The 15,719-nt window shown below is 36.9% G+C and overlaps 1 protein-coding gene across 3 annotated transcripts in view; it reads left to right on the forward strand.

Annotated features, from left to right (window-relative positions):
* Positions 1 to 15,719, forward strand: part of IQUB (IQ motif and ubiquitin domain containing) — an 82,015-nt gene that overhangs the window by 9,976 nt on the left and 56,320 nt on the right. For all 3 annotated transcript variants that reach the window (XM_005893444.2, XM_070369304.1, XM_070369303.1), the window contains 4 exons: positions 643 to 777; positions 5,128 to 5,289; positions 5,376 to 5,548; positions 5,751 to 5,906. In XM_005893444.2, coding sequence (XP_005893506.1) covers positions 643 to 777; positions 5,128 to 5,289; positions 5,376 to 5,548; positions 5,751 to 5,906 — 626 coding nt within the window. The remainder of the gene's footprint in view (positions 1 to 642; positions 778 to 5,127; positions 5,290 to 5,375; positions 5,549 to 5,750; positions 5,907 to 15,719) is intronic.

Consider the following 15,719-nt stretch of genomic DNA (forward strand, 5'->3'; position numbering starts at 1 on the left):
GGTCAAAGAACATTTTCTCTGAAAATTTCCCTATTGGTTTTTCTTAACTTCATGAATACGCATTGATTTCCTGATGCCTGTTATCAATATGTAATCAAAGCATGTACATTTCTAAGTTCAGGTCTCAGGTTCTCCCTTTGTAATACCACACAAAAACGCTTGATTTTTCTGAGATATTCTCTATGTTGATATCTGAATAATATGTACCAGATATTGGGAATCTTTAAAAATCTTAAATGATTTTAAAAGAATCTTTAAAAGCATTTTAGTCTCATTTCCTATTTCTCATGGTATTCTGGGTGAGGAGGTAATCTCAAACATGCACAGATCCTCATAGTAGGCAGTGGAAGAGAGAGCTGAACTTTGAGCTGGAGCTGCGGGAGCAGGCATTGACCAGTGATGCTATTTCTTGAGATAATGGATTGATTTTCAAAGCAAAAACGTTGCAAATGAATGTTTGTCACTTCTCCTCCTAGAAAATGAAAACTAACTCTTATCGTGGAGGCATGATGGGAGACATGCGGAAGCAACTTGCATTCCTTTGATAACAAATTGTCCCATAATTCTCTATCTGTGTGTATACTATATGATGCTGACCCTTGCATTTAACTACTACTCTTTCTTTTCTCTTTTTATCTACAGTAAAAGTCATACTTCTTCCTGTGGGCCAGGAAATTGTAATTCCCTTTAAAGTTGACACTGTTCTAAGATGCCTGAAGGATCATTTTTCACCCCTGCTAGGTGTCCCAGCTTTTGTCCTGCAGATAAGATGTGCAGGTAAGCTTGGAGGCTAATAAAACTTACAAAGACTTCTTTAGTCTTAACATGTAAATAAGCAAGATCTTTGATTTGTAAAACTAAATATCTCGATGTTTACTGTTTGAACATTATACTGCTGTTATATACATTCTTTCAGTCAATGAATTATTACTGAGGACAAAGTTCTAAATACTTTGCTAAGAACCAAAGATAGAAAGAAACATGAAATAAAATCCCTATTTTCAAGTTGCTCGTAGACTAGGAAGGAAGAAGACGTATGCAGTGGTTACTACACAAATGTAGTTTTGCATTTGTTTTAATGTGCAAATGTTTTAATGAAGATGTGCTCAAAAAAATCTGTGAGAACAAGGAAGAAAAAAACTGGGAGATTCTAGAAAGCTTCATCTAATTACAGTGATAATACTTGTGTTAAGTCCAAAAGAGGTGAGAAAACCTGGGTCTTTGAGGAAATGGTAAGAAGTTTAGAGGTACTAGAAGTAAATTATTTTTGGAGAGTAGGAGGAAATGAGGTTAGAAAAATAAATGATGAATGAGCATGTATAGAAAGAGAAGAGGACTGAAAATGGTTTATCTATCAGTCTTCTGTACATTAAGGTCAATTTAGGTTCTGATGATGTTCAAATTTATTTATATTTTGTGGGCAATATGGAGTACCACGCCTTATATTACCCTTGTATCATGACAGGCTGTAGTCTTAATAACTGTGATAGAATTAAACAGACTGGCAAAGCTCAGTAAATGTTTCTGTAGATTATGCCTATACAGATCATGACATTTTGTTTTTTTAAAAATTTTCATATTAACTTAAAAGATGCCACAAAGTTTCTAGGGCAAAAATAAGAACATTTTTTTGGGGGAAATTCTAAGTGCTAAATAGTAATAAGCCATACCTATTAAGTTCTTCCTCCTTGCCAAATCAGAGAAATTTCAAGGTTATTTTTAGAAAACTATTATAATGAATGTGCTCCAATAGTAAGATGTCAGTGTATTCAAACAACTGGTTATTAAAGTTTGACAGAGGAAACAAAGCTAAAATTTAAATGGTTACTGTAACGATGATACTGATGAAGATGATATTGATGATGATAGCTAATTTAATGAGCTTTGCATCACAATAAACTGTGGAAAATTCTGAAAGAGATGGGAATACCAGACCACCTGACCTGCCTCTTGAGAAACCTGTATGCAGGTCAGGAAGCAGCTGTTAAAACTGGACATGGAACACAGACTGGTTCCAAATAGGAAAAGGAGTACGTCAAGGCTGTATATTGTCACCCTGCTTATTTAACTTATATGCAGAGTACATCATGAGAAACTCTGGGCTGGAGGAAGCACAAGCTGGAATCAAGATTTCTGGGAGAAATATCAATAACCTCAGATATGCAGATGACACCACCCTTATGGCAGAAAGTGAAGAAGAACTAAAGAGCCTCTTGATGAAAGTGAAAGAGGAGAGTGAAAAAGTTGGCTTAAAACTCAACATTCAGAAAACGAAGATCATGGCATCCAGTCCCATCACTTCGTGGCAAATAGACGGGGAAACAGTGGACACAGTGGCTGACTTTATTTTTCTGGGCTCCAAAATTACTGCAGATGGTGATTGCAGTCATGAAATTAAAAGATGCTTACTCCTTGGAAAGAAAGTTATGACCAACCTACACAGCATATTAAAAAGCAGAGACATTACTTTGTCAACAAAGGTCCATCTGGTCAAGGCTATGGTTTTTCCAGTGGTCATGTATGGATGTGAGAGTTGGACTATAAAGAAAGCTGAGCGCCGAAGAATTGATGCTTTTGAACTATGGTGTAGGAGAAGACTCTTGAGAGTCCCTTGGACTGCGAGGAGATCCAACCATTCCATCCTAAAGAAAATCAGTCCTGAATATTCATTGGAAGGACTGATGCTGAAGCTGAAACTCCAATACTTGGGCCACCTGATGCAAAGAGCTGCCTCATTTGAAAAGACCGTGATGCTGGAAAAGATTGGGGGCAGGAGGAGAAGGGGATGACAGAGGATGAGATGGTTGGATGGCATCATCAACTCAATGGACATGGGTTTGGATGGACTCTGGGAGTTGTTGATGGACAGGAAAGCCTGGCGTGTTGTGGTTCATGGGGTTGGGAAGAGTTGGACACGACTTAGCGACTTCACTTTCACTTTTCACTTTCATGCATTGGAGAAGGAAATGGCAACCTACTCCAGTGTTCTTGCCTAGAGAATCCCAGGGACGGGGGAGCCTGGTGGGCTGCCATCTATGGGGTCGCACAGAGTCAGACACGACTAAAGTGACTTAGCAGCAGCAGCAGCATGTGCTAGTCCTTTTACAAAATGTTCTATCTACATTATCACACTATCATTCAATCTACACAACAATCCCTTGAGGTAGATGTTACTGTTAACTTTTTGAAGGGAGATGGAAGCTAAAGCTTAAGGAACTTGTACAAATTCCCACAGCTTATGAATGTCAGAGTCTGAACTTAATTTGTAGGCATGATTCCAAAAAGGGAATTTGGAACTGCTTGGCATTAACTATAAGGTGAAATTCAAAACTGGAGAAGAGTGTTTTGAGACTGGAGTAGCTGGCCAGTGGTACCTAAGGATCTCTTTCTTTGCATTTCATGACCTTTCGTCTTTATGTGTAAGTACCATGCATCACTGGGCTTTCCTGGTGGCTTAGATGGTAAAGAATCTGCCTACGATGCAGGATACCAGGCTTCGATCCCCGGGTTAGGAAAATCCCTTGGAGGAGGTCATGACAACCCACTCCAGTATTCTTGCCTGAAGAGTCCTCATAGACAGAGCAGTCTGGTGGGCGTCCATTGGGTCGCAAAGAGTAAGACATGACTGAGCAATAAAGCTCAGCATAGCACTGCACATCACCACTGGATAACAGACTTATGCCAGCAGCAATAAAAAAAGAGTTTGATTCTGTGCCAACCATACTCTAAGATAGGTACTTTTTTCTCCTACTAGAACTGAAGTTCAGGTTTGGTGGGGCTATGCCTATTCTAGAAACAATGAGAAGAATGAAGAGAGCTCTGTATTAGTTTGAAGAGGATTCTCTATTAATTTTCTATGGCTGTTGTAACAATTGACAAAATTATTGGCTTAAAGCAACACATTAATTTTGGTTACAGTTCTGGGGTCCAAATATCCTAAATCAATTTCGCTTGGATAAAGTCAAGGTGTCAGCAGTGATTTTCTCTCTCTGGAGGTTCTGGGGAGAATCTGTTTCCTTGCCTTTTCCATCTTCTAGAGTTGTACTTCTTGCATTCTTGAGTTTCCTCATTTTCAAACCCGGCATCATAGCATATTTAAATCTCTCTCTACTGGTCATATCATCATCTCAGGATAATCTACCCTTCATAGATTCTGGGAATTAGTACATGGATATATTTTAGGGCCATTATTCAACCTATCACAAAATCCCTATAATGTTAATTTTATTAAATTAAGAATTTAAGGTGAAATTGAAACTCAAAAATTTTTGAATGTGCTTTCTTGAACATAGCTAAAATAGACTAGTGGTATCTGACATATTTCTAAGAATGAGTAAAACAGCCCTTTGCTATGTTAAATTCCTAATTGTAATTTAGGATGAACATACATTGGAAAGATAGATATAGATTCTGTCATTATACAAAGCAGCAGCCAGTAACATTGTATGTATTTCTGTATACCTTAAAATATAGAAATAAATTTACAGTGAATTTATGAACTAAACCAGTGGATTGAAGGTATAAGTTCAAGCAATAAACATAAAAATAAAGTGATCACATACCCCCTTTTTTCAGCAAGAAACAGGCTTAGCTCCACCTTGGCATGAATTAATTTATATGAATTTCTGATAATAGAAACAGAAAAGAAGGGATTCTTTAGACTCTGAGTGTATACTTTTCTGCATTCAAGAGAAGGGTGTATGTTAAACTAATCAGGCTTTCCCTGATATGGATATGATCCATGCTTAATGTATAACACATTGTGATTCTTTTTAGAGAATCATTGCTTAGAATATGATTTTTCTCATATTATAGAATGCGTTTTTAATTTTTAAATGTTTATAGTTGCATGGTTATTGTATATTTGTATTTCTGATGATTTGAGAGTTGTAATTTTACTTTCCTTTTAATGCTGAATTCTTGGTCAGGAATACCACCTTAATTTTTTCCATTGCGGAGTTTTCCATGCTAACAATACAGCATGAGATGGACATCATCAATATTTTTATTTGGTAATTAAACAATATACATTCATATAGGCACCTTTGATGTTTAACATTCCTTAAAATGAGTACATATAATTGTTTCTTTATCATAATATTTCTTATAATTTTATCTCATTTTTAGGAACAGTTCTTAAAAATCATGAGACGCTACTACAACATGGAATTAAGCCCCAGGATGTTGTGCAAGTGGAAATGTTTTCTTTACATCCAGATCTATACCCAGTCAGAAGAATAGCTAGACCAGCTGAAGCCTCTCAGATCATAACAGTCAGAGTACAAACTGGTTTGTCATTTGATATCTTTTAGATAAATAATTTTAGAGTCTGTTTGTAGTTGAACTTCCATTTAAACTTGGTTTTATCTCCTCAGGCATTGATCAGTACCAGGAAGTAGCTGTTGAGATGATAAAATCTGATTTTCACAAACCATTTCTTGGTGGATTCAGACATAAAATAACAGGAATAGAATATCACAATGCTGGAACACAAACTGTACCTAAAAAGATTCCTGAAAAACCGAATGCATTTTGTAGGGATACGCAGGTAATTGTTTTATTTTTCCATATAGATTTTTGAAGCTGCAGAATCAGCACAGGTTATATTGTGTAGCTCTCTAAAATTAAAATCTTCTAAGGAATTATATGGTGATTAAAATAATGAAAAATAGTACATTAAATATGTACAAAATATGCTCTTTACTCAATTTATGTGTAGTGTATACTTAATTTTTTTGTTTTTATTTTAGACAGTTTTTCAGAAAGGAAGGCTCCAGCAAACTACAAATACAACGTCCACACAGATGACTAAAATTGGTGTGTATGTTTCAAATATTACTGATAAGCTGGTAAAACCAGGAAAATATGTCTCAGCAGCAGAATACCATGCTAAGAGATTACAGGCGGTAAGGTAACTTGTTAAAAGGGAAATACTAAAAAGTAAATTTATAAGCCAATTGTTCTTTGTGTGTCTCTGTGTGTATTTCCCTAAGCACACTTGCTTACGGAACTCACATGAGTGTTGTTGTTGTTCAAGAAAAAATTATTCTAAACACTTTGTGAACGATGGTAAGCAGACGATTCAAAAGGGAATACTACAATGGAGTTTTGAAATAGGGAAGAGAGATTAAGCTCAACTTTGAATGCAATAAGGAAAAGGGGGAAAATATAATCAAGGAACAGGGTAGGAGGGGGTCAGTGAATGGAAAATTACAAAGAGAAAACATCTGGGGTATGGGGGAATCCTGGCTAAACCAGTCTAACAGCGTTTGTGGTAAAGGCAGGCCAGAGTGATTAGTCAATTAAGGGTAATCAGATGTCAAAGGTGGGATTTCTGGTTAAACTGATTTAGTTGGTACCTGTGTGCATACTAAGTTGCTTCATTGTGTCTGACTCTTCTGAGACCCTGTGGACTGTAGCTTGCCAGGCTCTTCTGTCCAAGGGATTCTTCAGGCAAGAATACTGGAGTGGGTTGTCATGCCCTCCTCCAGGGGAATCTTCCTGACCTAGGGATCCAACTCACATATCTTATGTGTCCTGCATTGGCAGGCGGGTTCTTTACCACTAGCGCCACCTGGGAAGCCCAATTTAGCTGGGCTCTTTCTAAAACTGGACAATTCATTGATGAATAGAGAAGCCCAAAAGTCAAGGCCTAGCTGGAAAAAAAGCTCAAAGGAACTTAATTAGAATTAGATCAAGAAGAGAAAGTTTGTCAGTGTGTGTGTGTGTGTGTGTGTGTGTGTGTGTGCGTGCACGCTAACTTGCTTCAGTCTTGTCCTACTCTTTATGACCCTATGGACTATAGCCTGCCAGGCTTCTCTGTCCATAGGATTCTCCAGGCAAGAATACTGGAGTGGGTTGATCCACAATACTGGCTCCTCCTGTCTTCCCAACCTAGGGATTGAACTCCCGTCTTAAAAACACCTGTGTTGGAGAGTGTTTTTTTTTTTTTCTTACCACTAGCGCCACCTGGAAAGTCCAGTGTGAGTTAAGTTTTATTGCTACTAAAAAGCAGTCACTGTCTCCAGTCACACCCCGAGATAAGGAACCAGAATCCTAAATGTTCCTAATCCTTCCCTTTCCTTTGGTAAATCCCTTTTCTTTTTATTAGCTTTGTCCTCTCTGTCCCTTGGCTTCAATCTTCTGTCCTTTGGCCTGAACCCTCTGACATTTGAATCACTTATATGGAACTTTCCAAACTAATAGATCAATTGGATATTAAAATAAATTTTATCTGATATTAATAAAGTCACTCCATCACTTTTATATTATTGTTTATATGATCTGTTTTTCTTTTTTTATCCTTTTGCATTCAATCTATTTGAGGCTTTGAATATAGAGTATATTTCTTTTAGAGAGCATATAATTGGATCATGTTTCTTTATCCAATCTGATAATCTCTGCCTTTTGATTGGACTGTTTAATAAATTTATATTTATAATGTGACTATTGATAAGACTAGAGTATATCAGCTATTTGTTTTCTATATGCTGTGTGGCTGTCTGGTTCCCCTGTTCATTTAGTGCCTTCTTTTATGTTAAATAAGTGTTTTATAGTACCATCTTAATCCTTTTTTTTAAATTAAAATTTTCATTTTCCATACAATGTGTACTTTTTAAAAAAGTGTACAATTCAGTGATTAAAAAATTTTTTTTTACTATGGAAATAGAGTTATGCAACCATTACCACATCAATTTTAGAATATTCTCATCATCCTGGAGAACTTCCCTGGTGACTCAGTGGTTAAGAATCCACCTGCCAATGCAGGAGACGCGACTTTGATCCATGGGTTGGGAACATCCCCAGGAGAAGGAAATGGCAACCCACTCCAGTATTCTTGCCTGGAGAATCCCATGAACAGAGGAGACTGGTGGGCTATAGTCCATGGGGTTGCAAAAGAGTCAGACACAACTTAGTGACTAAACAACTCATCATCCCAGAAAGAAAGACCGCGTCTAACAGTAGCCAGACCCTGTTTCCCTAGTCCTTTCTGCTTTAGACAACCACTCATATACTCTCTGCCTCTGTTGATTTGCCCATTCTGGATATTTCATATGCATGTAATCATACAGTGTATAGTCTCCGTGTTGCAACACGTATAGCTCAGATGGTAAAGAATCTGCCTGCAATACAGGAGACTCGGGTTCGATCCTGGGTCAGGAAAATGCCCTGGAGAAGGAAATGGCAATCCACTCCCGTATTCTTGCCATGGATAGAGGAGCCTGGTGGGCTACAGTCCATGGGGTCGCAAAGATTCAGACATGACTAGCGACTAACACACGCACATGATATATACCCAATTGTATATACCTACTGTAGGTAGGTCAATATATATACACCACATTTTGTTTATCCATTTTTCAGTTGATGGACATTTGATTTTTTTCCACCTGTTGGCTATTAGGAATAAAACTGCTATAATCATTCACATAAAAATTTTTATACGGATATGTATTTTCATTTCTCTTGGGTATATGGCTAGGAATGTAACTGCTAGATCAAATGGTAATTCCCTGTAACTTTTTGAGGAACTTCCAGGCTGTTTTCCAAAGCAGTTTCACCGTATTTATGTCCCACCATCAGTGTGTAAGGATTCCAATTTCTCCATATCCTTATCAACACTTTTGGATTATTGCCATCCTAGTGAGTTTGAAGTGGTATCTCATTGTGGTTTTGATTTGCATATGCTGTGGCTAATGATACAGAATATATTTCATGTACTTATAAACAACTTGCATATATACTTTTAGGAGAAATGTATATTCAGATACTTTGCCCAATTTTAATGAAGTTTTTTTCATTACTGCTTTATTGTTTAAGAATTTAAAAAAATCATTTGCTAAGTGGTTGCTCCAAGTGTAATTTAGGCATTAGAATATATATCTCGTTTTATAGCAACATACTTCATATTAATACTAACTGAAATTCAATACAAATTGAAACTTTGCTTCAATAGAACTCTGTTTATCCCTTCTTTTGGCTATCTGTGCTATCATCATACAAACATGTATGTTCTTTGTATGTTCTAAGTCTTATAATTCCTTTTATAATTATTGTTTTTATGCAGCTGACTTTTATTTTTTAAGTTTTAAATGTATATATTTGTTTAAACATGCTTATTAAAAATAAGAAAAGCAAATAGCAATCACCTACATCTCGCTTGAGTTAAAATTAATATTTCATATAATTTTCTTTCAGTTTGAAGACTTTCCTCTGTATTTAAGTACCCTGGTTTAGTTGATGGTATCCTAAAGGTCTCTGAGTCTCTTTTACTTTATCTTTTCCCCCTTTTCTTCAGAGTGGATAATTTCTAATGATTTATTATTAAATTCATTCTTTCTTTTGCCAGTTAAACTCTGCTGTTGAGCATGTTTTTTTGTGTTTTCATTTCAGTTGTTTTACTGTCAAACCCCAAATTTCTACTTGTTTTTTTTTCCCTGTGTCTTTATTGATATTCCCTGACAATATATTTTAAACAAAAATTTATTCATATCTGACTCTAACCCTGAACGTAGTCAATACGGTATTTTCCTTCTGTTTTTCCAAATGGCATTGCATGATAAGTTGTGTCCGACTCTTTGCAGCCCTATGAACTGTAGCCTGCCAGGCTCCTTTATCCATGGAATTCTCCAGGCAAGAATATTCCTGACCCAGGGGTCAAACCTGCATCTCATGTCTCCTGCGATGGTAGGCATGTTCTTTACCACTTGTGCCACCCGGGAAGCCCTGCAAATGGCATTAATTATTTTAAAAAAAAGCAGAAAATTTCTCACTCAGATTTTTCTTTTTCTTACTTTCCATTGGGAGATAATTATGCATAGAATTTTAAAGAAGTTTCTTGTACACATAGCATTATATCATAAACATTTCTCTACCTTTTCTTTTTTATTATAAATGATTTAATGGCATTATATTATGCCACAATATAAACAGTGTAATTACTTTGTTTTGTAGGACATGTAGACATGTTTTAATGCTCTATAAATTGTAGTGTGCATTTAAAAATACTTAGAGATGTTAGAAGTTGAATTAGTAGGAGAAAAATGATGACTTTTTAAAAGTCTTAAGATATTTCCAGTGTTTTTCAGAAATATTGTACCAAATTATATGACCAGAAACCATTCCGTGCTGACTTCATAGTGAAGTGAAGTGAAGTTGCTCAGTTGTGTCCAACTCTTTGCGACCCCATGGAGGAGTCTATAACACTCCTCCATCCATGGGATTTTCCAGGCAAGGGTGCTGGAGTACCCTTCATAGTAGCACATAACATTAAAAATTTTTTGTCTCCTTATAGATATTATAATATTACATATGTTTTTATATTTTATCTCAACCTATCAATCATACTTACTTTATGATGTCTTTATTGTAAAATTTATTATTAATAATATTCCCTTTTATGGTTTTGCATTTTATATATTGTTACAGAAGGCTGTATCACCCAATAGTCATAAATATAACTTTGTTTTAAAGTTTGTGTGTATTTGTGTACACACAAATTTGTGTATCTGTGTTTTTAAAAACTGACATCTTTACCCTATTAAACATTTGGAATTTCAGTTAAACGTGACATATGAAGCAGATACATTTTATCTGTGTTACCTCCTAGCATCATTTTGCTTCAGTAGAAAGAATTGAAAGCAGTGATTTTGTTTTTTGTGTGACAAGAAACCTGGATCTAGACTGCTGTTCTAGCCCAATTAGCCCAGGACCTTGAGAGATGAGCCTTTACTGGTGTCTGTTGACTCACTGCACTGAGGGAGACTGCTCACCAGGGGGACCACGGGGCTAACTTTGTAGCTGACTTTATTAGTGCCTGAAGTTATTTCAGCCTGAATAATTTTTATTTTTTCAGTCGAAACTAATTCTCACAAAAGGAGAAGATGGAGCTATTATAGAGTTTTGGGGAGGAGTGACGTTTTGGTGAAATTTAAGTGATACAGTATTTTGATATACTGTTTTGGTATAAAACAAAGTTGTGTGTAGATGGATCAACGTCAGGTCTGGACTGAGACATGGACCAGAGTCCTATTGCTTTCGTAACAAAGTTAGGAGGGAGATATGGAATGTTGTTTCTTCTCTGAAGTTCAGCACGTTGGTTGTGAATCAAGGCTGCTTCTTTCTGTCAAAATAATGTAGATCCCCCAGGCAAGAGTGGGACGTTTCATCCTTAGTGATCTAATTTCAGACAAAGTTTGTGATAGATTATGATTTTAGGAAACAAAGTTTCTCAGAATAAGAAAATCATAGTCACTCAAAGAAGGGGTTTGTTATGACATTTTATAGCTGCAGAGTGTCCTTGGGAGAAATATTATTTCCTATTAACTTTGTAGCTGACTTTACTCGTGTTTGGTATTTGAGCTCGATATATTCTTATTTTCTCAGTCTGAACTAATTATTAATTTTTGGCTGTACGAGGCCTGGCTGGTGGCTCTGTGATGTCATTAGGAACCTGAACTCCTGTTACCTTTCCAATCCATTAATCCTATTATTGCTTCCCAGACAGCACAGTGGTAAAAAATCCGCCTGCCAATGTAGGAGATGCAAGAGACGTGGGTTTGATCCCTGGGTTGGGAAGGTCCTCTGGAGTAGGAAATGGCAACCTGTTCAAGTATTCTTGCCTGGAAGATTCCATGGACAGAGGAGCTTGGAGGCCCCAGTCCATGGGGTCACAAAGAGTCAGACACAATGGAATGCATGCGCATGTGTGCACGTGCACACACACACACACACACACCTTATTATCATGAGCTTGTCACTATTGTGATGATAAAATGATTTATCAACCTTCAGCATAATGTCTGCATCTGCAAGAAGAAGGGAAAAGTCATGGAGCATGTCTCATGGAGGCCATTCAGCAATTTCCCCGGAAAGCCAGTGATTCAAGTTATAGCTCATTGGCCTGAACTGGGTCATGTGACTGTCCATGTTGGGAGTATGTGATAATTACATTTTTAAAGATGTATGTTGTTGCTCCCGAGTAAGATTGAGGTTTATATGGAAATAGGAGAGAAAAGCTGTTAGGTTTTCTCTACGGGTTTTCACTCCAACACTTTTCAGACTCCGATAAAGTGATATTAAAGGAATAAGAAAATTATAAACATACAGGAACAAAGAATATATGAGAAGAGAGAACAGTAAATGTCAGTCGATTTTTTAAAGTTATATAAAGCAGATGGAGAAGTGTTAACTTGACTTACTTGAGCAGAGAAAGTGAAAATCTAAATGCCTGCCAAGGGGATGGCATCAAAAACCAAATTAATTTGTCCCATAGAATCTTGAAAGTGAATTGGAGGTTCTGTGCAAGAAAGAATTGAGATGTGAGCTGTAGACAGAGGGATTGGTTAAAAGCCAGTGTAAGGAGTAAATTTCCATTTAATAAATTCTACCATCTTGATTGATTCCTTTCTATTTTTTGTCATGTTTATTTTATTCTTGAACTTCTAATACTAAGCTAAATGCTTAGTATTTATTTTAAATCTTTCTTGTTGTGAATAATATTATATTATGTGTGACTACTGATATTTCTCTAGTCATTCCTTCCATTTATATCATTTTGCTTTTTATTTATTTATTCTTGTTTATTACCTTTTTTGATTTGACTTAGTGACTTAGTTTACTAACTTTTTTGATTTGACTAAACTTTTCATGTTTTTGTTCTTTAATAGTTTAGAAGTAGGTACTTTGTTTCTATTTTTTTAGTGGCTATTCATAAAATTTTTTAATGCACTTAAAATTTTTATGAAAAGTGAAAGTGTTGGTCGCTCAGTCGTGTCTAACTCTTTGCAACCCCATGGACCGTAGCCTGCCTGGGTCCTCTGTCCATGGAATTCTCCAGGCAAGAATACTGGAGTGGATAGCCATTCCCTTCTCCAGTGGATCTTTCCAACACAGGATCAAACCCAGGTCTCCTGCATTACAGGCAGATTCTTTACTATCTGAGCCACCAGGGAAGCCCTGATTTTTTATACCAAATGCATACTTAATTGGGCTGTATATTTTTTTCCATGAATAAGTCAAGGACCCTAGCTGGCTTTTTTTCATTTCTTTATCCTCCTCCTTCACTCTTCCCATTCAGTGAGGGTTGATATTGGAATTACAATTATATATATCATTATAATTTACTATATAATTATGACTTCAGATTATTCTTATATATTTACATTGTTATTATATATAATTTTTTCAAATAATAAAGGTTATAGCTTAAAACTTTTTTGAAAGTTTTTGTTCACTTCTTTAATTTTTCATCTTCAACTTATTGTTCTTCTTAGTGCATAATCTCTAGTAATTATTTCAGAGATTATTATGCATTTGAGGTGAACCATGTAAGTCCTATTGAATTAACCTCATTTTGGGTTTTAGTTTGAGTGGGTATAGTAGGTTAGATTCAAACTTATTTTCAGAATTATTTTCTTTTATACCTTTGTAGCAGTTTTTGATTAAAACAGGTACAAAGATAATGTATCTGATGGAAATGGGATTCTCAGTTCTTTGTTTCCTCTTTGTGGAAGCTTTTAGGATTTTAATCTGTAGGCCTCCCCAATGGCTCAGTGGATAAAGTATTTGCCTGTGATGCAGGAGACACAGGTTTGATTCCTGGGTTAGGAAGAACCCCCGGAAAAGGAAATGGCAATCCATTCCAGTATTCTTGCCTGAAGAATCCCACGGACAGAGGAACTTGGTGGGCTACAGTCTATGGGGTTGCAAAGATTTGAATATAACTGAATGAGCACGAAGTAATCTTATTGCGATGTGCTTTTGATCTGGTGATGGTTCCTTTCTGTCTGGGTCTTTCTTTAGTTTGGTGAAATGTTCTTCTATTATATTTTGAACTATTTCTCTAATCCAACTTTCCTTGTTCTGTCTGAAACTTGTATCAGACATATTTTGGAACGTCTGCATTTATCTTCCATGTTTCTCAATTTTCCTCCATTCTTTCTAATTTTTGCAGTCTTTCACCCTGTGTTCTAAAAGATTTTCTTGCCTAAGTTTCTTGCTTACTGATTCCCTCTTAGACTCCACATATTCTGCAGATTAGCAGAATAAACTTCTATTAATAGTTATTGGCTGATACTCATTCTTCTCATTGTAGTAAATCTTTAGCTGGGCATGAGACTAGAACAGCCTTCCCATTTGAAGCTAATGATAAAGAATCCACCTGCCAGTGTAGGAGACACAAGATACGCGGATTCAGTTGCTGGGTTGGGAAGATCCCCTGGAGGAGGAAATGGCAACCCACTCCAGTATTCTTTCCTGGAGAATCCCATGGACAGAGGAGCCTGGCAGGCTGTAGTCCATGGGGTCACAAAGAATTGGACACGACTGAGCACAGCACAGCACAGCACAGCACAAAAGAGGCCATAACATTGAAAACTACATTTTACAACCTCTTTTCTATGTTGATGAGGCCTGGGGAAAGAAATGGGAGTGGAAATGATGTGTGCCCCTTCTGGATACTGCTGTTGAAGTGATTGGGTTGCAGTTCTTTTGTCTTTTCCCCCTTTCGACAGGCTAGAAGATGATGATAAGTTGACCAACCCCTAAGATATTCAAGGAGGAAGCCACCTGTAATATTAACACAGAGCTTCCTACTGGCCCTAAACCGTTTGCCAATCCAGGCCCAATCCCTAGATTATCACATGAGAAGGGAAAAGCTGTTTAAACAACTGGGTCTTAGTATTTTTAATAAGTTCAATAAGTTTAACAGCCCCCAACCTGAACTCACTATACTGATTTTTTTTTTTTAATTTCAAAAAATAAACTTTGGTCACAGTTTTTTGTTGCTCCTTTTTGTTGATTCAATGGCCTTTCCTTTCCCTCTGAAAATGTTAACTCTGTCTAGTCTGGTCTTGTTTTTTGTTTCATTTTACTCTTTAAGAATGGTTCTTAACCTTTAGCAGGCATCAGAACATCTGGAAAATGTGTGAATATACAGAATCCATGCCTACCCCAGAGTTTCCAATTCAGTAACTCTGGGGTGGGGCCCGAGAATTTTTTTTTCTAACAATTTTCCAGTTTCTGCTGCTGCTGGTACTCTGGTCACCATACTTTGAGAACCTTCGTTTTAGTGATTTTCTTGCACACAAATGTAATTTCTTCTACATTAAATGAAGAACCTTTTATTTTGTTGTTTCCTTTCAAATCTTTGTCTATTCTTGGAGGTGTACTACAGAGTATTTGAAATTCCTGATGTCCAGTGTGTTATAACATATTTCTTTACTGTAGCCTAACTAACCCCAGTGGGTTTAGGGGATTGGCAAGGCTTAATTCTGGAAGGCATCTAGTTTTCTGGAGAGGAGGCTTGTATTCATCCTGGGTGTCATCAGCCTTCTGGGACCCTAACCACTCTTGTGTATGCTGGTCACTTGGTCGTGTTCAACTCTTCACAACCACATGGACTGTAGCCCACCAGGCTCCTCTGTCCATGGAATTCTCAAGAATACTGGAGTGGGTAGCCATTCCCTTCTCCAGGCAATCTTCCAGACTCAGGGATCGAACTCACATCTCCTTCATTGCAGGTAGAGTCTTTACCATCCAAGCCACCAGGGAAGCCCACTGTTTCCTAACTTAGAGGCAAATACCTCTGGTGATCTTTGTCTGAATTGCTTTAGAGGAGCCTGTCTCTTCTGCATTTATCAAGCAGTCATCTTTTTAGTTGCCCTTCTCCTCACAGGATCCACCAATTCTGGGACTGAAACATTTTAGAGACACTTTTT

The sequence above is a fragment of the Bos mutus genome, chromosome 4, assembly GCF_027580195.1.
Source record: "Bos mutus isolate GX-2022 chromosome 4, NWIPB_WYAK_1.1, whole genome shotgun sequence".
Classification (NCBI taxonomy): domain Eukaryota; kingdom Metazoa; phylum Chordata; class Mammalia; order Artiodactyla; family Bovidae; genus Bos; species Bos mutus.